Source organism: Tachyglossus aculeatus, unplaced genomic scaffold, assembly GCF_015852505.1.
Source record: "Tachyglossus aculeatus isolate mTacAcu1 unplaced genomic scaffold, mTacAcu1.pri scaffold_67_arrow_ctg3, whole genome shotgun sequence".
Taxonomy (NCBI): domain Eukaryota; kingdom Metazoa; phylum Chordata; class Mammalia; order Monotremata; family Tachyglossidae; genus Tachyglossus; species Tachyglossus aculeatus.
In genome coordinates this window covers 89,843-110,653 of record NW_024045091.1, presented here as the reverse complement: position 1 = coordinate 110,653, position 20,811 = coordinate 89,843, and the positions used below count along the sequence as shown (strand labels likewise).

Sequence of the window (20,811 nt, the reverse complement as noted above, 5' to 3'; positions counted from 1 at the left end):
GTTCTGCCCTGTGAATATTTGGGTCAGAAGAAGGATTTGCCTCTCGAGGATTCCTTTCAAATGATGTGCAGACTTGTCTCAGGCAGATGCTTTCCCCTTCAATGGTCCCCAGACACACACAGGAGGATTCCCCATGTCTCCTGCCCCATGTTACACTCCCTTGTTCTTGCAAGCCAAAGCTTCTCCCTTCTCCCACCCTCCACCTCCACTCTCTCCAGCCCTCTGCTCAGCTGCCTCCTCCGATGCCTCTACTGCAGGTACGGCTGCTTCCTCAGGGTGCTGTAGATTTCCGGGTTGACCTTCCTCACCTGGCCTTCCCAGACCAGCTTGGCCTCTGCCATCCACCTGGTTACCTGTGGAGAACTCCCGGAGGGTCAGGTCGCGGGGAGGGGTGACTCCCCAGGGGAATCCTTATCCCCATTTACCCCCTGGGAATTCTGGGTCATGGCAACCTAGCTGAGAGGGTCACAGAAACGAGGGTGGGGAGGGGAGTCATCTAAGGGAGAGATAGGAGCTGGGGTGGGGAGGTTGGATGCCTGAGTTCTAGATAGGGCAGATGAACTTAACTTTGGATACCAAGGTCCAGACCGAGGAACCGAGATGACAACTTTTCAGTGAGAGTAAAGGGGCACAAAGGTGGCAGGAGCTTCACTGTGAGGCCAAAGGGAACGGGGCTGGAAAGGGGTGGGGGCAGATGACCCAGAAGTAACAGGTCAGAGAGATTCAATCTGGGGTCTTTCCAGCCCCACTCAGTGGAAGCTCTGGGGTTTCACTGGAGCCACGGGGATGGGGGCGGGGAGCGGAGGTGAGGTTTTTGGGGTGGGAAAACTGGCCCCATCCCCCAGTGGCTGGGATCTGGGGTGGGGGACCACTGGCAGTAGGGTGACCACCGATGGCACTCAAGAATACCAGACACCTCTTTGCCAATCTCTGCTCTCCAACCCACCAGTACTCGATAGGGGACAGACCAGCTGAAAACTGGATTGTCTGTTATACAACCGAATGAATGGCCACCCTTACCGGCTCCCATCACTCCTATAAGGGCCAGCGACTTCGCATCCTCAGAACGGGAGTGGGGTACTGAATCTGGTTGCATCTTCAGCAGGGAAGAATCTGGTGCAAGCAGACTCATGCATCCTCTCCACCCCATCTGGGTGTGCACTCCTTTTCTTCGCACCCATGTGCTTTTTGGGGAGGGCTAGCCACCTGGGCAATGGCATGCTAAAAAAGCTCTGGATGGACACAGGTGGAGAGGGGATGGACCGAAAAGGTCCTGGGTACTGATGTCAGGGCCGGTGGTTTGGCCGAGCTGGGCTTTCTAAAGAGAATCAGTTCTAGGACAGCTGGCTGAAACACTAATTTGAGGGAAGGGAGACACTGCTGGAGGTAGTATGGTCTGGTGGAAGGAGCATGTTTTGAGGAATCAGAAAAGAGTTTTGCTGCTCTGATGGGTGACTTCAGGCAAGTCATTTCACCTCTCTCTGTCTCAGTGTCCTCTGCAAAAGGGGGATGGTTCTCCCAACTTCACTGGGTTATTGTGAAAATATAATGAGAATATTGACATGAAAGGCCTCTGGGAAGATAAATGCACTGTACCTACTCAAGGCACGATCAGGGGAGAGCAAAGTGCCGGGACTGGGGGAGGGCCTTTTGCTGGAAACTCCAGGCTGGGGTGGTAAATGTTGGACGGGGGCGGGGAGCCCTGAGGCCCCCCCTGTCTTTGAGGAGGGAATGGAGGGAAGAGACCGGAGCGCAGGACTGGGTGGTGGAAGGGACTTGGGTGACTCTTCACCTCAGTCAGTAGGTTCAGAATATTACTTTTCCCCGTGATGAAGACGTCCACCAGAGTCTGGATTAAACAGGAGCCTTCCTTAACGTTCCAGTAAGCGATGTACCCTGAGAGACGTGAGCAGAACGAGGTTGTTGGCCTCGGAACTGGAGCAGTCACAATGCTCTGGGCCAAAGACTTTTCTATCTTGCTGATACTCCTAAACACTGAGTCTCTCAGGGCCCATTTAATAATAATAACGATGGTATTTAAGTGCTTAGTATGCGCGAAGCACTGTTCTAAGTGCTGGGGGCAGATCCAAGGTGATCAGGCTGTCTCACGTGGGGCTCACGGTCTTCATCCCCATTTTACAGATGAGGTAACTGAGGCACAGAGAAGTGAAATGACTTGCCCAAAGTCACAGCTGACAAGCGGTGGAGTCGGGATTAGAACCCATGATCTCTGACTCCCAAGCCCGTACTCTTTCCACTGAACCACGCAATCCCGGCTCCTCCACTTGTCTGCTATTTGGCCTTGGGCACATCACTCCACTTCTCTGTGCCTCACTTAAATCATCTGTAAAATGTGGCTTAAGACTCTGAGCCCCATGTGAGACAGGAGCTTTGTCCAGCCTGATTTGCTGGCATTCACCCCAACGCTTAGTACAGTGCCTTGCATAGAGTAAGTGCTTAACAAGTGCCATAATAATAATAATTATTCTCTCGGCCTCAGTTACCTCAACTGTAAAATGGAAAACACCCACTCTCCGCCCTCAGACTGTGAGCCCCATGTGAGACAGGGACTGTGTCCAACCTGATTGCCTTGTAGCTACCCCAGTGCTTAGAACAGTGCTTGGAACATAGTAAACGCTTAGCAGATACCACTTAGCTATATGACTTTGCTGAAGTCACTTAACTTCTCTGGGCCTCAGTTACCTCATCTGTATTAAAATGGGGATTAAGACTGTGAGCCCCACGTGGGACAACCTGATTACCTTGCATCTACCCCAGCGCTTAGAACAGTGTTTGGCACATAGTAAGTGCTTAACAAATGTTATCATTATTGGGAGCAGCACGGCTTAGTGGAAAGAGCACGGGCTTGGGAGTCACAGGTCTTGGGTTCTAATCCCTGCTCCACCGCTTAGCGCTTAACAGATACCATCATTATTATTTTTATTCTATGCTCCTGGGCTGGGGAACAATTGGACCCATCATTCTCCTCTACCCACTCCCCGTTATGCCCCATGTCACCATCCTGATATGGGTTTTTGGATTTGGGGTTTTTCCAAAGCCTCAATGCTGTCTAATCTGTTCTGACCGTTTATCTCCCTCTCTTCTTTCTGCTCTTGCTCTCATTCATCCATTCAATCATATTTATTGAGCGCCTACTGTGTGCAGAGCACTGTACTAAGCGTTTGGAAAGTACAATTTGGCAAAAAATAGAGACAATCCCTACCCAACCACGGTCCCACCCATTCCTGGAGCCAGGAGCCTGTTGGCCTCCCACTCTCTCTGCCCAGGATCTATGCTAGTTGGAGGTATGTAGGACATTGCCTGGGATCCACAAGGTCGAGGAAGTGGTGGGTCGCAGTGGGAACCCTTACCTTCCACAGTGGAGTAGACATGCAGGGTGTCCGTGAAAGTTGGGATCTTTGGAAGCTCCTGAAACATGGTGGTCAGGACCTGCTCTGTCCTCAACATCTCGCCTGTGTCCTTCTGGTCTGAAACCCGCAGCACAGAGATTATTTTCAGAACCACTTTGCCCTTAACTGTCTGACCAGCTATACAGAAGGTTTAAGAATAGGGAGTTGCGTCAATTTGGAGTCGAAGACGCCGGCGCGTGCTATGTGGCACAGCCCTAGGGACATAGGTCTTGACTGTCTGGACTAGACTCCTGGTTTCTTTCAGCCCAGTGCTCCAAAAAGACCTGAGGGTTTCCACATGGGGCTGAAAGGAGTTAGGATCCAAGCAGGGCTGGTAGACCACTGGAGGAATGGGGCATACACACTCTGTACTGGGTAATAGCGGGGAGAGTCAGAGGGAGGGGAAACACATTGTCTCCAAGGGCTGAACTGATGGTCTGGCCGGGGAGATGAAAGACACCCCCCTGCCCCTCCCAAGGCATAAACCAAGAAGCGGGCTGAGAACACATGAAGGGAGAAGGATCGGAGACATAAATGGGCAACTACGGAGGGACCTAAGTGCGGGGGGGGTGGGTCTGAGGCCATCAGAATAGACAAGCTGGAGGTCCGAGCTGAAGGCCCAAAGGTGGTGGCTGTGGGGGTGGCCCAGAGGCTAGGAGAGCTAGGGCGCCCAGCCTACCCACTTTGCCCATCTCCTGCCACAGGAGTGTAGAGGGGCCCCGACTGACCCCCAAGGCAGGCCTTCAGGATGAACACTTTGGGTTTGCCCAGGAGTGCCCTGCAGGTCTTGTTAGTCAGGACATCATACAGCTCCTCCAGTTCCACCACCTGCCCGTCTGCCCCTAGCAGGCGTCCCTCCTTCCCGTGGGCCATGAGGACCACGAAGCAGCAGCTTATGGGGTCTGTCCGCTTTTCCATCTCCTCTCTGAAATGCGCCACTTCGCCCCGAAAGCCCTAAAAAGAGAGGGAAGGAAGGAGGGATGGAAGGCAGGAGAGGGAAGGAGGGAGGGAGAAGGACAGACTGAGAGGGGTTAACCTACCTCTCCAGGTTCTGGAGGGTGCAATAATAATAACAATCATGGTGGTATTTGTTAGGCCCTTACTAGGTGTCAAGCACTGTTCCAAGTGCTGGACTAGATACAAATTAATCCAATTGAACACAATCCCTGTCCCACATGGGGTTCACAGTCCAAGCAGGACAGCGAATAGCGATCGAATCCCCATTTTACAAGTGAGGAACCTAGAAGCTAAGTGACTTGTCCTAGGTCACCCAGCAGGTAAGTGGCAGAGCCAGGATTAGAACCCCGGTCATCTTACTCCCAGGCCTGGGTCCTTTCCTTTAGGCCACACTGCCCCGCATGCAAGTTGTATGCAAGGTCCCTGCCCTCATCAGACCTTGGGGGTTTCAGTCTCCCTCACTCTCTAGCCATCTTCTCGTGCCTCCCCAATGCCCCATCCCTCTGCTTCCTCTGCCAAGATCGTGTTCTGAGAGTTCCAGCCAAGACAGGAACCGGCCACCCACAGGGTTGGGCAGGTGAGAGGGTACCTGAGCAGGTGGGTTCCGCTTCACAGTGCTCTCAAACCTCAGGGTCCGATACATCCTCTCCTGTGCCACAATGTCCGGCTCTGCTCCCTCTCGGCCTTTGGTGATGCACAGAGTGAGGGCAAGCCACGATCCTGACATGTCATAGACCATCTGCGAGGAGGAGGGTGAGTGTGGTAGAGCCGGTGGGGACGAACGGAGAGGATCTTGGTGGGAAGTCAGGGGGAAAAGGGATGGAGACAGGGTGGTGAGGGTGATGAGGTACCGTGTCTGGTGGTGGGCAGGAGGTGAGTGGAAATCCACGGGGATCCACTTCTCGGGCAGATGAAGGAAAACACCCAGAACCCCTTTCTTCTCCCCCATAACTTCCAGACCTGCGTTTGTGGGGTTGCTTCCCCATCTGACAGAGGAGAGTTGGAGCGGATTTGAGTTGAGTGGGGAGGCCATGGGGTGCTGAAGACTTCCACAAAGGGAAGGTAAACTAAGGGGTAGGGACAGAGGAAAAAGGGTAGGGGAAGGGGTTCGGGGGCTGGGGGCAGGCAGTGTTCTCATTCATGTCCTTTTTTGAAACCGTTCCCAGCTATGCCCTCCCTTCCCTCAACCCACACCCACCTCCTCAGAACTCATGGTGCTTTCGTCCTTCCTGGGGATGTCACAGAGAGCGGCAACCTGGATCATGAGATCGGAGAAAAAGGTGATGGCCTTTCCCCACCAGAAAGGCCATCAGGACCCGTGGAACTGGGCAGCATTGGGAGTGGCCACTCCCCTCTCCTCCCTAACCCAGTGAATAGTGGGGCTGAGGAGAGGGTCCAGGGGAGAAGACTTGGGCTTCTCCCCTCTTCTCCCACTATTCAGTATCAGGATTATTGATTGTGCTCCCTCACAGAGAAATATCTAATACCTCCAGGGCCACACTGCGGACCAAGCTCCAGGTGCAAGGTATAGGTTGCAGCGGGAGAGACCTGCCAACCTGCATTTTATCTGCCCAGTGGCACCTCCAACAAAGCTGCGGCTTGGTTCAGGTAATTGGTTTTAGCATGCGGGCACAGGTCGGGTGTAGGTAAGGTTCGCTAGTGCTACAGAGGATGAGTGAAAGAGCAGCAATAGTCACTGCCATCGGGGTGCCTGGGTAAAACACTGTGGGGACTGTAGCCCCTTCTTAAGCCACTACTCTTCTTTCCCTTTCTTCCCCCTCCCCACCACCCCATTCCCTCCACTCCTGGCCCCTCCTCTGTTCACCTTCTTTTGTCTCCTTCCTGGGCTACACCACTCAGCCTTGGGGGGAGGGTGGCAGGACAGGCAGGGCAGAAGCCTGTGTACCAGCAGAAGGTTTGGGCTTAGAGTAAAAAGGTGGCTATCCTCCTGCTAGAGGCCTGAATTACCCACAGTATACCAGCATCCATTCAGGTCTCTAGTAGAGGGGATGGCAAGCAGAGTTCTTGCCCAGCTTGGACGTGGAGAACATGCCCTTCTCCTTTCCCCTTCTTGTACCCCTCTCCTTGAAATGAAGGTGCTACACCCCATAATGCCATATCCCTTCTCGTCCTTGGACATACCCTTTACCCAAACCCTTGCCTGTAGTGAGGAAGAGTCAGAGCCAGGGATAGTATGTGAGCTGCTGAACCGACCAGGTTGAATCTCTCATCAATCAATCAATCAATCAATCAGTGATATTTATCATGTGCTTACTGTGTGCAGAGCACTGTATTAAGTGCTCGGGAGAGCACAATATAATGGAATTGGTAAACATGTTCCCTCTCACGTCCTCCTTGTCCCCTCCCCGCCTCCCCACACCCTCACCCCCATCATTGTGGACAGGGAACCTGTCTACCAACTCTGTGGTACTGTACTCTCCCCAGCACTTAGTACAGTGCTCCGCACAGAATAAGTGTTTAGTAAGTGCCATTGATGATGATTATGATCCCTCAGGCTGTGGACATGCTAAATCTGGCAGTCCCTGAGCAAGCACCAGCTACCTTCTTCCTGTCACAGTGCCAATCCAGGTGGCTATGTGGGCATGTGAGGGGGCAGGATGCATGCCAAAAACTCCAAAATGGTCTCTGCTACTTTTCATCCCATGACACCCTCCAACACCCCCCAACCCCATGTAGCTCTGAACCCCACTCCCACCACCCGACTCAGACAGAAGCACAACTGGACAAAGGAGGGCGGAGGTGGGTCCAGGATGGTGGCCCGGGGGGTGGTGGTGGGGACTGGAGTGCAGCAGAGTTGCTCCCCAAAGTAGCGTAAAACCCAGAGCCTGGTGGCTACTCTGGCACCCTCCAGCACATGTACAGAAAGTTGCCAGTGCCTGGTCTAGATCCCCAGCGACAGGCTGGAGGCAGGGACCCAGCAGGGGAGGAGATCAGTGGCTAATCTGTAATGGAAAAGGTGCCGAGACTCTCTTTGTAAATTTTCAATCGGTAATGACTTGGAACATACAGGAGTACTATGGTTCGGACTATCAAGGACAATGATACTGCCACTGAGACAGTCATAATGAGTCGATTCCAACGAGCAGCCAACTAGACGAATCCTGAATGGGGATTAGCTATTTAAAACATCTAAGATGCTCACCAATCTAAAATTTAGGCGTTATTTTGATCTTCAGAACTAAGGGGCCAGCCCAGAGGTTCCAGGATGGGCACGTATGGATCCCTGGAGAAGACTCTCTCTGACCACACGATAGGGAAAGGGAAGCAGTTACTTTCCCCGCAACCACCCCTTCCCCACAAATGCAAGCTGCAAAGACTCCAAAGCCGCTGGAGACCCCCAAACCTCCCTGTCCTGGTCCCAACCCAAAGCCCAGGCCCAAGGAGAGGGACGTAGGGGCTCGTTGTGCTTTAGCCTTCATGAAAGTTGGGGGAGAGAAGGAGAAGAAAGAACCCTTTTGTTGAGGTCCCGGGGAGAGGGCGTGTGGGTAAATAAATACTCACTCCTCGCTCAGCCAAGAACAGTCTTTCCTGGTGGGTGAACGGGGAGTCTTGAGAGTGGGCTCGTCCGTGTAGTTCTGTCAGGTGTCCTTGGGGAGAATCCCTGTCCCTTTCCCGGTCCTAGGGAGCTGGCTGATTTGTCTGGGGGAAGCTTGGAGAAGACCCAGAGCCCATCTGTCTACTGGGAGAAATTGCTCCCTGGCTCTGCTGGTAGTGTAACAGCTGAGCAGAGGGAACACGCCTAACACCAGCCCACTCCCCTGACACCCACCCCTGCAGCTGAGTCTTGGCAGGGCTCCCAGGGCTGCACTGGGTCCCACTGGCTTCGGGACTGGGCCAGGGAAATGCATTTGGCGAGTAGGACTCGAAGCTGCCCCAGCGGGGTCATTGAGTTTGAGGAGATTGTGGTTGGGTAGTTTATGTCTGACCTTGTCTGGTCCTCCTCCTCCTCTTCCTCCATGACTCCTGTTGTTACTGTTGGATCCACAGAGAGTTAATGACACTGCCCTGGGCTTGCCAGGACGTGGATTCATTCATTCAATCGTATTTATTGAGCACTTACTGTGTGCAGAGCACTATACTAAGCGCTTGGGAAGTACAAGTTTGCAACATAATGGATGATATACCTTGACCAAACGAACTGGACACTGTCCAAGCAGCCATTTCCTTTTTACTCCGCAGACATGAATAGAAAGTTGGAATGCTCCCCTTGACCCAAGGAAGACAGTCAGACCAACTTCCCCATTAGATTGCTTCTCCTGGGTGCATATGACATACAGAGCCCTGAACTAGTAATGATAATAATAATAATAGTGGTATTTGTGAAGTTCTTACTATGTACCAGGCACTGTAATAATTATGGCATTTTGTTAAGTGCTTACTATGTGCAAAGCACTGTTCCAAACGCTGGGGCAGATACAAGGTAATCAGGTTGTCCCACGTAGGGCTCACAGTCTTAATCCCCATTTTTACAGATGAGGTAACTGAGGCCCAGAGAAGTTAAGTGGCTCGCCCAAGGTCATGCAGCAGACAAGTGGCCAACTAGGCACTTTGAAATATACACTAGAGCTTTTACTCTCCTGACACATCGGGAATAGGGACAGGAAGTTCTGGAAAGTGAGAGGTGGTTTGTGAGCTAGGATACGAGGATTTTTCTATATGGTACTTGGAGAAAAACATGGGAACACAGAGATAGCCTTAGGAAGAGATATAGCTGGTGAATATAAACTCCCACAGGTCAGTCAGTCGATCAAACATTTTTATTGAGTTCTTACTGTGTGCAGGGTACTGTACTAAGCCCTTGGGAGAGTACAATAAAACAGTAAGCAGATACATTCCCTACCCACAGTGAGCTTACGGATTAGATAAGGAGACAGACATTAATATAAATAAATAAATTGCAGCTCTGTACCTAACTGCTGTGGGGCTGGGATGGGGGAATGAATAAAGGGAGCAAGTCAGGACAATGCAGAAGGGAGTGGTAGAAGATGAAAGAAAGGCTTAGTCAGGGAAGGCCTCTTGGAGATGTGCCTTCGATCAGGTTTTCAAGAGGGGGAGAGTAATTGCCTGTCGGATAAGAGGAGTGAGGGTGTTGCAGGCCAGAGGCAGGACGTGGGGAGAGGTTGGCGGTGAGATAGAGGAGATGGAGGTACAGCGAGTAGGTTAGCGTTAGAGGAGCAAAGTGTGCGGGCTGGGTTGTAGTGGAAGAGTAGTGAGGTGAGGGAGGAGGGAACAAGATGATTGTGTGCTTTTAAGCCAGTGGTGAGGAGTCGGGGAGTGCAGTGCAGACTCTTGAGACATGAGAAGCAGTGTGGCTCAGTGGAAAGAGCCCGGGCTTGAGAGTCAGAGGTCAGGGGTTCAAATCCCGGCTCCGCTGATTGTCAGCTGTGTGACTTTGGGCAAGTCACTTAACTTCTCTGTGCCTCAGTTCCCTCATCTGGAAAATGGGGTTTAAGACTGTGAGCCCCACGTGGGACAACCTGATCACCTTGTATCCCCCAGCGCTTAGAACAGTGCTTTGCACATAGTAAGCACTTAACAAATACCATTATTATTATTATTATTATTAAGGCCTCACTCTAACCCATTAGCCTCCTCAGAAGTCCCATGTGCTTATTAATTTGCAGCTGATTTATTTATCACAGGTTTTTTATTTGTGCTAATTTTCTCACTCTTAACTGTTTCATATCTACGTTGACCATCTCTCTCACATGTGTGCAGAGCACTCAGAGTACTGTACTTGGGAGAGTACAATACAATAGACACCATCCCTCCCCACAAAGAGCTCACAATCTAGATTGAAAAGCTCCTTGAGAGTAGGTATAATGTATCTCATTTTTTTCAGATGTTTTCCCAGAGTTTAGTCTAGCTCTTTGAACATAGTAAAGGCTCAATAAATAATAATAATAATAATGGCATTTGTTAAGCACTTACTATGTGCAAAGCACCATTCTAAGCGCTGGGGGAGATACGAGGTGATCAGGTTGACCCATGTGGGGCTCACAATCTTAATCCCCATTTTACAGATGAAGTAACTGAGGCTCAGAGAAGTTAAGTGACTTGCCCCAGGTCACACACAAGACATGTGGCAGAGGCGGGATTCGAACCCTTGACCTCTGACTCCCAAGCCTGGGCTCTTTCCACTGAGCCAGTCTGAAATGCTATAAAGTATGGGCACACTTTTCCTCCTTACTCCCAATAATAATAATAATAATAATGGCATTTGTTAAACGCTTACTATGTGCAAAGCACTGCTCTAAGTGCTGGGGAGGTTACAAGGTGATCGGTTTGTCCCACGGGGTGTTCACAGTCTTAATCCCCATTTTCCAGATGAGGTAACTGAGGCATAGAGAAGGTAAGTGACTTGTCCAAAGTCACACAGCTGACAATTGGCAGAGCAGGGATTTGAACCCACGACCTCTGACTCCAAAGCCCGTGTTCTTTCCATTGAGCCACTCTCTCAGAGCAAGATTCCAGTTTGCGATTACAATCCATAAGGCATTCAGTGAGTGAGAGAAATGAGTCAAGGAGAATAACAATAATAATAATAATAATAATAATGGTATTTATTAAGCACTTGCTATATGCCTGTCACTGTACCAAGTGCTGGGGTGAATATGAGCAAATCGGGTTGGACACAGTCCCTGTCATTCATTCATTCAATCGTATTTACTGAGCGCTTACTGTGTGCAGAGCACTGTATTAAGCGCTTGGGAAGTACAAGTTGGCAACATATAGAGACGGTCCCTACCCAACAGAGGGCTCACAGTCTAGAAGGGGCTCACTTGGGGCTCACAGTCTCAATCCCCATTTTCCAGATGAGGTAACTGAGGCCGGGGGAAGTGAAGTGATTTTCCCAAGGTCACCCAGCAGAGAAGTGGGGGAGCCGGGATTAGAACCCATGACCTTCTGACTCCGGCCTTTATCCACTACACCAGGCTGCTTCTCATAATTCCAGCGTCAGTCAGTCAGTCAATCGTACTTATTGGGCGCTTAGTGTGTGTGGAGCACTGTACCGAGGACTTGGGAGAGTACAATACAACACCATAACAGACACATTCCCTGCCCACGGTGAGCTTACAGTCTGGAGGGGGAGACAGACAGTGATATAAATGAATAAAATGACAGATATGAACGTAAGTGCTGTGGGGCTTGGACAGGGGATGAATAAAGTCAGGGCGATGCAGAAGGGAGCGGAAGAAAATGAAAAGAGGGCTTCACTGAAGTAGACTAGAGATAGGGGAAAATAATAGAGTATAAGGATATTTACATAAGTACTGTGGGGCTGAGGTGAGTATCCAAATGTTTAAGGAGCACAGTGATTACATATGCTTCCGTAAATACACCACCAACCATAAGCACTCATGCAAACTTCCCTTGACCCTTGCCTTACCTATAAAGCTAACAAAGGAAGGGCTAAATTTGAAGGGCCTCAGTGGGAGAGCCGGCCTGGTAAGTAGATTCACTGAGAGATGGTGAGAGCTGTCTGGGGGCCCCAGGAGATCACGGCACATGAGGAAGTTTTCCCTTCAAAAGGCAAGATCAGAGTCCTGTGCCCAGCGAGTGAGATTTCATCATCCCCCTGGAGTTCGGCTTTCATCTGAGACATCTCCCTCAGCAGAATATATGGAGGCCAGGGAGGAGACCAGGCACTGAGTGTTTATTTTCCACTAACAAAGAGCTCTGGGAGCCATGGTCGCGGGGTCCCAGGGGCCCAGAAACTCCTGCTAATATTCCTGCCACGAGCCTCACTCCCGCCCATGCTGCCTCTGTGGGTGTGGACGCAGCGCTCCTGCCTTGGAGCCCCGGCGGCCCTGTGTCCCTCTTCCCTCACCCTTAGGTTGCCACCCAAAGGAGACGAGGGTCGGCAGAAGAGCCTAACCCCGTGGGGACAGAGCCCTGGACCAAGACCGACCTTCCAGGTTAGAACTTAGTTTTCCATAGGAACAATGCAATAGATGGGGGATTGGTTCCTGAAACAAGCTTAGAAATCCCAACTTTACCAAAGTTACCTAGAATTGTGTACTCAATTGTAGATGAGCAATATAGCTACACTAATGTCTTTATATTGAGTCAGAGAAGTGTGTATCTCTTGCTCTCTATTTGATATCTTCATTCATTCGTTTGTATTAAGTGCTTACTGTGTGCAGAGCACTTTTCTGTTCTAATCGCTTGGGAGAGTACCATACAACAGTAAACAGATACATTCCCTGCCCACAGCAAAAGTGTATATATATATATTTATATATATATATATATATATATATATATATATACACACACACACACACATTTATATATACTGTAAGGGTATACCAAGGTATACTGCAAGTTATTTTGCAAGATTTTGCAAGTCTCTCTTCGGTGCAGATATTCCATAGTCCTGCACTCATGGAAGGACTGTGTTGCTCTTCTCTCCCAGTACTCCCCTTGGCAGGTTCAAGCAGCTCAGCCCTAAGCCCTCACCTGTGGGGAGCAGCAGGTGTGGAGGGGGGGTAGGATTGAGGTGGGGTGGGATAGGAGGTGATGAGCAGATTCAGGACTGCATCCCTCCCAGGTATGCACCTGTGGAGGTCACAACCTCAACCCAGACCTGCCTCTCTCCATCCACCATCTATTCTGACATGTAATTTCTGCTACACGGAAAGCACTGGCACATAATAACGCCAATGCTTGATTTAATACCTTGGGTTGTTCAAGGTCTGTATAATTATCTATGTATCTTTATAGGCTTATTATATATTTGTTTCTGCCCGTGTTACATTGTACCTCTTCCATAAGCCTGATAAATCTGAAAGGTGTATATTTAACTTGGTAGGCCTAGGGCGCATCCAGCCAAGTTTAGCAAGGAATGATTCACAGATGGTAAGAATTGCCAACCGGGGTAGATCAGTGATTAGAAATCTTTAAAAAGATATCCCAGGCAACATCATAAACAGTGAGATGAAAGGCTCACTAGCATTAGCAGCGTGGCTTAGTGGAAAGAGCTCGGGCTTGGGAGTCAGATGTCCTGGGTTCTAATGCCGCCTCTGCCACTTGTCAGCTGTGTGACTTTGCTGAAGTCACTTAACTTCTCTGGGCCTCAGTTACCTCATCTGTATTAAAATGGGGATTAAGACTGTGAGCCCCACGTGGGACAACCTGATTACCTTGTATCTACCCCAGCGCTTAGAACAGTGCTTGGCATATAGTAAGTGCTTAACAAATGTTATCATTATTGGAAGCAGCACGGCTTAGTGGAAAGAGCATGGGCTTGGGAGTCACAGGTCGTGGGTTCTAATCCCTGCTCCACCGCTTAGCGGCTGTGTGACTTTGGGCAAGTCACAACTTCTCTGCACCTCAGTTATCTCATCTGTAAAAAGGAGGATTAAGACTGTGAGCCCCACGTGGGTCAATCCAATTACCTTGTCTCTATCCCAGCGCTTAGAACAGTGCTCGACAAATAGTAAGCGCTTAACAAATACCATCATCATCATCATTAGCACAGTCCTTATCTATCAACAGGACTACCTCCTGAGGAACATTAACTTGTCCAAACTAAGATGTGTGTGCACGTATTCAAGTAACTCTTGGTCTCAGGTAGTTGCTTAGTTTCCTTCATGATAGTTTCCTTAGTTGAGAGCATTTTGCAAACATCTATAAATCAAGATATTACAAGCTAGATGACAAGCATTTTTCCTCCTGGTAATTAGCCAGGCAGCAGGAAAGTGGGTTGTATAAACACCTCAACCTCTTCGGGTCTCTTTTCTAGGTTGCAAGATAAGCATCAGGTCATTTGAATGGCAGAGTCTTTCCCTTCAGTTGACTCCTCATGTTTCTTTCACACATCAATCTGTAAATCAATGGATGGCATTTATTGAAATCCTACTGTGTGCAGAGCACTATACTAAGCGCTTGAGAGATTGCAATACAACAGAGTTGGATGGAAACGTTCCTTATCTACCAGGAGCTTACAGTCTAGAGTTGGGGGACAGACATGAAAATAAATTACAGATGTGGACATAAGCGGTGTGGGGCTGAGGGTGCGGTGAATATGAAGTGCTCAAAGGGAACAGATCCAAGTGTATAGGTGACACACAAGGGAAAGGGAGTATGGGAGTTGAGGGCTTGGGGCAGGAGCTCAGATGGCAGTCTCTCTGGGCCTTGGGAGCTGATAAGGTGAGACAAATTAGAAAGTAATTTGCCTAGCTGCCACCACCTAGCACCCAAATGTACACTCCACATTGAGAATCAGAGTAGATATGTGACCTGGGCCCAGAAAATTAGGAATCAAACTGCCTGAAGTTTGAGTAAACCTCTGGTATCAGCTGAAAATGGACTGGACAAGGATTATGTTCACGCTGTTTCTACGGATGAAGCTGGAAATGAATTCCATCTATTAACATTGAAGCTTTGCTCACCTCTGCACAGCTTCTCAGTGAATACTAATAATAACCATAATAACTGTGGTATTTGTTAAGTACTCACTGTGTGCCAAATGCTGTATTAAGTGTAGGGGGGAGATCTGAGATAATCAGGTCAGACACAGTCTCTGTCCCAGATGGGACTTGGACATATGAGGAGGTCAGTAAGAGAGGCAAACAGCTGCTCTCTGGTGAGCTGAAAGCCACTGACCGCAAACAAAGGGGACAGATGAAATGTTTTTAAGATACAGTAAAATTAAGTTTCAGAGAATGTGATTTTACATCCAAGTTCTGTGTGGCACAGAGACCAGCCTGACATGCTGAAAACAAGAAAATACTGGTAATTTCTAGTAGAAGCTTTGAGAAGGTCATGAGATTAAGAAACCAAATTGTAAAACATGCCAGACGCTGGAAACAGCAACTCTATTGGAACTACAAGGTACAATATTTGTACAATGAATCAATCAATCATATTTATTGATTCCTTACTGTGTGGCGAGCACTGTAACAAGCACTTGGGAAAGTGTGATACTGCAGAGTTGGTAGACATGTTCCCTGCCCACAGTGAGCTTACAGTCTAGAGGGGGAATTCATTTTTAGAAGCTCTAGTGGGATTTTTCTAAATTCTTTGCAGTTAAAATGATGTTCACATTGACCAGACAATTCTAGGATAAGCTTTATTTTCCTCTGCTTTAAGGACTGTCAAGAAGACTGGGGAGAATCTTTGAAGGGGAGCTGTGCCTAGATTGGGTCAACCTGCAATCGACCCCCCCCCCACACCCTACCCCCTTCCGCTCCCCACAGCACTTGTATATATTTGTACATATTTATTACTCTATTTTATTTGTACATATTTACTATATTTTATTAATTATGTGTATATAGCTATAATTCTATTTATTCTGATGGTATTGACACCTGTCTACTTGCTTTGTTTTGTTGTCTGTCTCCCCCTTCTAGACTGTGAGCCCATTGTTGGGTAGGGACCGTCTCTATATGCTGCCGACTTGTACTTCCCAAGCACTTGGTACATTCATTCAATCGTATTTATTGAGTGCATACTGTGTGCAGAGCACTGTACTAAGCGCTTGGGAAGTACAAGTCAGCAACATATAGAGACAGTACTTATTGAGTGCTTACTGTGTGCAGAGCACTGTACTAAGCACTTGTAATGATGGTATTTGTTAAGCACTTTCTATGTGCCAAGCACTGTTCTAAGTGCTGGGGAGGACACAAGGTAATCAGGTTGTCCCACGTGGAGCTCACAGTCTTAATTCCCATTTTACAGATGAGGTAACTGAGGCCCAGAGAAGTGAAGTGACTTGCCCAAAGTCACACAGCTGACAAGTGGCGGAGCCGGGATTAGAACCCATGACCTCTGACTCCCAAGCCCGGGCTCTTTCCACTGAGCCATGCTGCTTCTAGTACTGTCTGCTCTGCCCACAGTAAGTGCTCAATAGATACGATCGAATGAATGAATGAAAGTAAAGAGAACAAGTCCACGTTGTAGCTACCTGGAGGTAATAATAATAACAATAATGATAGTATTTGCTAAGCGCTTACTATATGCAAAGCACTGTTCTAAGTGCTGGCACTGTTCTAAGCGCTGAGGTCTGTGGTATAGTGACCTGTATCCTGGAAGCAGAGCAATTTTGGGCTGTGGTGATGGCTAACTGTGGTAAACTCTTTCCTCCAGACAGAAAGGGCTCTTCTGCCTTTGAGGGTCAGGGCCAAAGTCATGGAGGATGATGCTTGGTCCCCTGCCGACTCCATTCTCTGTCTCTAGGAGCAAATGAGTGCCTTAGGTGATGGACTGGATCACTGCCTCTGTTGTTTGGCAATCAATCAATCATACTTATTGAGTGCTTACTGTATGCAGAGCACTGTACTAAGTGCTTGGGAGAGTGTAATACAGCAGAGTTGGTAGACACATCCCCTGCCCCCACCAAGCTTACAGTCTAGAGAAGGAGACATTCATATAAATAGGTTATGTGTATCTACATAAGTGGTGTGGGGCTGAGGGGGTGGTGGGTGAATATCAAGTGTGCAAAAGATACAGATCCAAGTACGGAGATGACACAGAAGGGAGAGGGAGTCGGGGAAAAGAGTCCTCTTGGTGGGGAGAGTAGTGGTCTGGCTTATGGAGGGGGATGGAAGGGAGGGCATTCCAGGCCAGAGGGAGGAGGTGGGCAAGGGATTCAGGCAGCGAGACAGAGAAGAACAGGGAGAGTGAGCTAGTTGGTGCTTGAGGAGTGAAGTGTGTGGCTGGGCTGTCGTAGGAAGCCATTCATTCATTCATTCAATCCTATGCCAGTGCTCTAGGGGTACAGAAACAAACCTTCATTTCGTTGGTGAACACAAAGGGGTGCAAAGCGTAATATTAGCAATCATTGTGGTATTTGTAAAGGTCTTCCTATGTACCCATTACTGAACTAAGCCCTGGGGCAGATACTAGTTAATCAGGCCGGGCACAGTCCCCGTTCCACATGGCATTCACAGTTTAGGAGGAAGAATGGGTATTGGACGCCCTTCCCTCAGCCCAGCCCTGGAGAACAAGCTCTTTCTTCTCCATCAAACCAGTGTCTCTAGCTTTTTGGAAGCTTCTTAAGTGTGTGCTCTGGGGAAAACTATGAAAAGCAGCTTGGCCTAGTGGATAGAGCATGGGCAGAGAGTCAGAAGGACCTGGTTGCTAATCTCGGCTCTGCCACTTGTCTTCTATATGACCTTGGGCAAGTCACTTAACTTCTCTGTGCCTCAGTTTCCTCATGTGTAAAACGGGCATGAGACTAGGAGCCCTGTGTGGGACAGGGATTGTGTCTGACTTGTCTGTACCCCCAGCACTTAGCACAGTACTTGACACATAGTAAGTGCTTCTAACAAATATGCAGGTATTATTATTATTATTATTATTAAAGGAATGGAACCAGATTGTTTCTATTGCATCAGCAGTCACAGTCATGGTCAGCCGGTCCTGATCTGAGAGTGACACCACCTGTGTTCCCCTGTGAGGTGCCTAGCACCGCCATTGCTGCTGCCATCCAAGTGGATTTACTGGCCACCTTGGCAGAGGAGGTGGGGGGGTTAGGTAAATGAGCCCATACCTCCTCCTTGCCAGGTAAGTTGCTCGTGCCCATCCTGGCACCAATTCACACCCAATCCCAGGTGTGAATAATATTAGCAATAATAATAATAACAATCAATCAATCAATCGTATTTATTGAGTGCTTACTGTGTGCAGAGCACTGTACTAAGCGCTTGGGAAGTACAAACAATACTACTACTAATAATGATCATGGTATTTGTTATGTGCTAACTATGCAGCAAGCACTGTACTAAGTACTGGGGAAGATACAAGATCATCAGGTCAGAAACAGTCCGTGGGGAGGGAGAATAGATATTTAATCTCCATTTTACAGATGGGAAAACTGAGGCATGGAAAATCAACTTGATCAAAGTCACCCAGCAGGCAAATGGCTTAGTCGGGAAGCTGGTTGTGGACAGGGAATGTGTCGTTAATTATTGTCTAGTACTCTCCCAAGTACATAGTTCAGTGCTCGGCACATATTAAGCACTCAATAAGCATGATTGAATGAATTAGAACTTAGATCCCCTGAGTCCTAGGCCCAGGCTCTTTATGCTAAGCCACACCGCTTCTTTGGGGGCAGCAGAGGAGAAAGAAGAAGTGATCCTTCTTTTGACTTCTTTCTTTTCTCTTCTCTGTTCTTTACTTCTTTCATTTCCTTCCCCCCACCTCTTCTTTTTCTGTCCCTTCTAAGCTCTCGCATCAAGTTCCCCTGTTCTCCCCACTGGCCTTACTCAAAATGAAAAATGGGTGCTCCTGCCAGTGGCAGTGTGGGAGCAGCAGTGAAATACTCTGCTGAAAATTTTGTATGTGATCCTATTATGTTAAGCGTGCGTAGCATGATGTGATAGTGCCATGCAGAACATGAGGAGATGAAGGGGATATGTCCTCACTTCAGTGTGGCTGAATGCCTGAAGCCAGTACTGCCTGTCTCTGAGTGTTTCTGTTGCAGCAGACTGCAAAGTTGGCTTTGGGGTGTTTGGGGGTTGGAGGGCGATCCTCAAACAGGTCAAAAAAGACCTCACACATTGCAGTCACCAGGGGAGCTCTGGCAGCTAGTCAGCCTGATTTGACTGTCAGATCATATTGCCTGAGGCTGCAGCGATAACCACTGGCCTTCAGAGGATGCTATGTAGACCACTGGCTGATTCTTCCTCTCCAGAGAGGGGGTCCCAGGTCGGGACTGTTCCTCAGACAATGCAGCAGAGGGTTGGGGCATTCCTGGGAGAAGAGCCAGCCTGGGAGACACCTTCACCTAGAGACAGAAAGAGCTGTCCACGGGGACTGACAACATCCTGTCCCCCAGAGGGGCTTTGGTTCCAGTAGGGGAAGAGGAGGAGGATTCTGTCCCCAGTGAAACTTCATCACTCTCCACCAGTCAGCAATGGTCTGGGACATGTTCCTCGACAGATCTCAGAGGGGCCAGGGCAGAGACCAGGCGCGGAGTATTTGTCTCTAAAAAGAAGCTTGGGGAGCTATGGGCCAGCAGTCCCAGCCACCTAGAGTCTCCTGCAAATAGTCCTACTGTTAGCCGATCTCCCACCCACACTGCCCCTGTGGGCAAGGATACAGCGTTCTTTTCCAGGGCCCCAAAGTCCCCCATTCCTCATTCCCCCTCAGCCACATCTATTGTCCCAACAAGACAAGTTCCTCATAGTAAACTCTGTTCCAGTTGTCCTTGCAGTGCCCACTGACATAAAGTTTGCACTTCAGCAGTACGGCAGACAGACTTTGAATTCAGTCTGCAACTGGAAAAGTAAGTTTCCCTTCCTCCAAACCCAAAACCCAAAGTTCTCTGGCCTTTCCCCAGCATTTTCCAATCCTTGTACATCATTCACGGGGTTGAGAGGGAAGTGTGTCCAAGCTTAGTCAAAGGTTCAGGAATCTCAAATTTCCTTACTTGTTGCAATCACTCAATTAATGGTATTTATTGAGCACTTACTGTGTGTAAAGTACTGTATGAAGCACTTGGGAGAGTACAATAGGATTGGTAGGTATATTCCCTGCTCAAAAGGAACTTATAGACGGGAGGAGGAGATAGGGGAAGTGGCAGAGTATAAGGAGTATACACTTATACGGAGTATAAGAGGTATGGTGGTGGAGTGAAAATAAAAGTGCTTAAGGAGTACAGACCCAAGTGCATAGGGGAAATGAGGGCTTAGTCAGGGAAGGCCTCCTGGAAGAGATGTGAAGGGGGGGAGAGCGGTGGTCTGTCAGATACGAAGCGGTGGGAGTTCCAGGCCACAGGGAGGAAGTGGGTGAGAGGTTGAGTGGTGAGATAGATGAGATAAACGTACAGAGAGTAGGTTGGTGTTAGAGGAGCCAAGTGTGAGGGCTGGGTTATAGTAGATGTTCAGTCCAGCATTAGTTATGCTCTTAGATACTGAAGGAGCCCAAAGTTTTGTGTTAATCTGTTCGCCTACAACTGTCCCATTCCTTGGAGTTTTCAGTGTGTGCTATCTGTCTTATTTGGTGAATGAAGGTGAATTATACCAGTGTGTGGTGTTTTAATTTTGATGGTCAGTTTATAGGTCTACTTTCCATAGGAGCAGGAGAGGAAGGGAGAGGTAATGTGAAAGGGTGATACAAAATCATATAGGGGTCAGGAGAGTTTTCTGGATAAATGAGTGGGATCACTCATGGTTTCCTGTGACCAAGCCTGGGGCCGCGATCCAGGATGAGAGCAGTTTAAGGAGTGAAATAACTGGAGGGGCAGAGAATTCTCCTCTTTAAAACTCCTCATTATGCCTAGACAGGAGACAGCAACTGAATCAAGGTCTCTGTAGGGTAGAGTGTGGCTGTCATCTTTCTTTACTGAAGCAATGAAGCATCCAGTGGTGGGCCTTGGGAAAGGTAAGGGACTGCGGATAAAGATATGAAATGCCTTGTAAGAGGCTCATCTTCTTCTTCTTCAAATGCCGTTGAGTTGTTTCTGACCCAT

The 20,811-nt window shown here is 48.8% G+C and overlaps 1 protein-coding gene across 1 annotated transcript; it reads right to left on the bottom strand.

Moving 5' to 3' along the window:
- Positions 1 to 248: 248 nt before the first annotated feature.
- On the bottom strand, positions 249 to 7,957 carry LOC119923953 (caspase-14-like). Its single transcript, XM_038743105.1, has 7 exons — positions 7,890 to 7,957; positions 5,566 to 5,622; positions 4,957 to 5,106; positions 4,139 to 4,364; positions 3,372 to 3,488; positions 1,793 to 1,896; positions 249 to 353 (listed from the first exon to the last, which is right to left on the bottom strand). Exons 2-7 carry the CDS (start codon positions 5,578 to 5,580, stop codon positions 249 to 251), a joined length of 717 nt encoding a protein of 238 aa, XP_038599033.1. The 5' UTR covers positions 5,581 to 5,622; positions 7,890 to 7,957.
- Between the last annotated feature and the right edge of the window lie 12,854 nt (positions 7,958 to 20,811).

Coding starts and splice junctions, on each gene's coding strand:
- LOC119923953 (XM_038743105.1), bottom strand. Junction 1,897..3,371: donor TGTCTACTCCACTGTGGAAG/GTAAGGGTTCCC, acceptor CACGTCTCTCAG/GGTACATCGCTTACTGGAAC. Junction 354..1,792: donor TTCTGAACCTACTGACTGAG/GTGAAGAGTCAC, acceptor AGTTCTCCACAG/GTAACCAGGTGGATGGCAGA.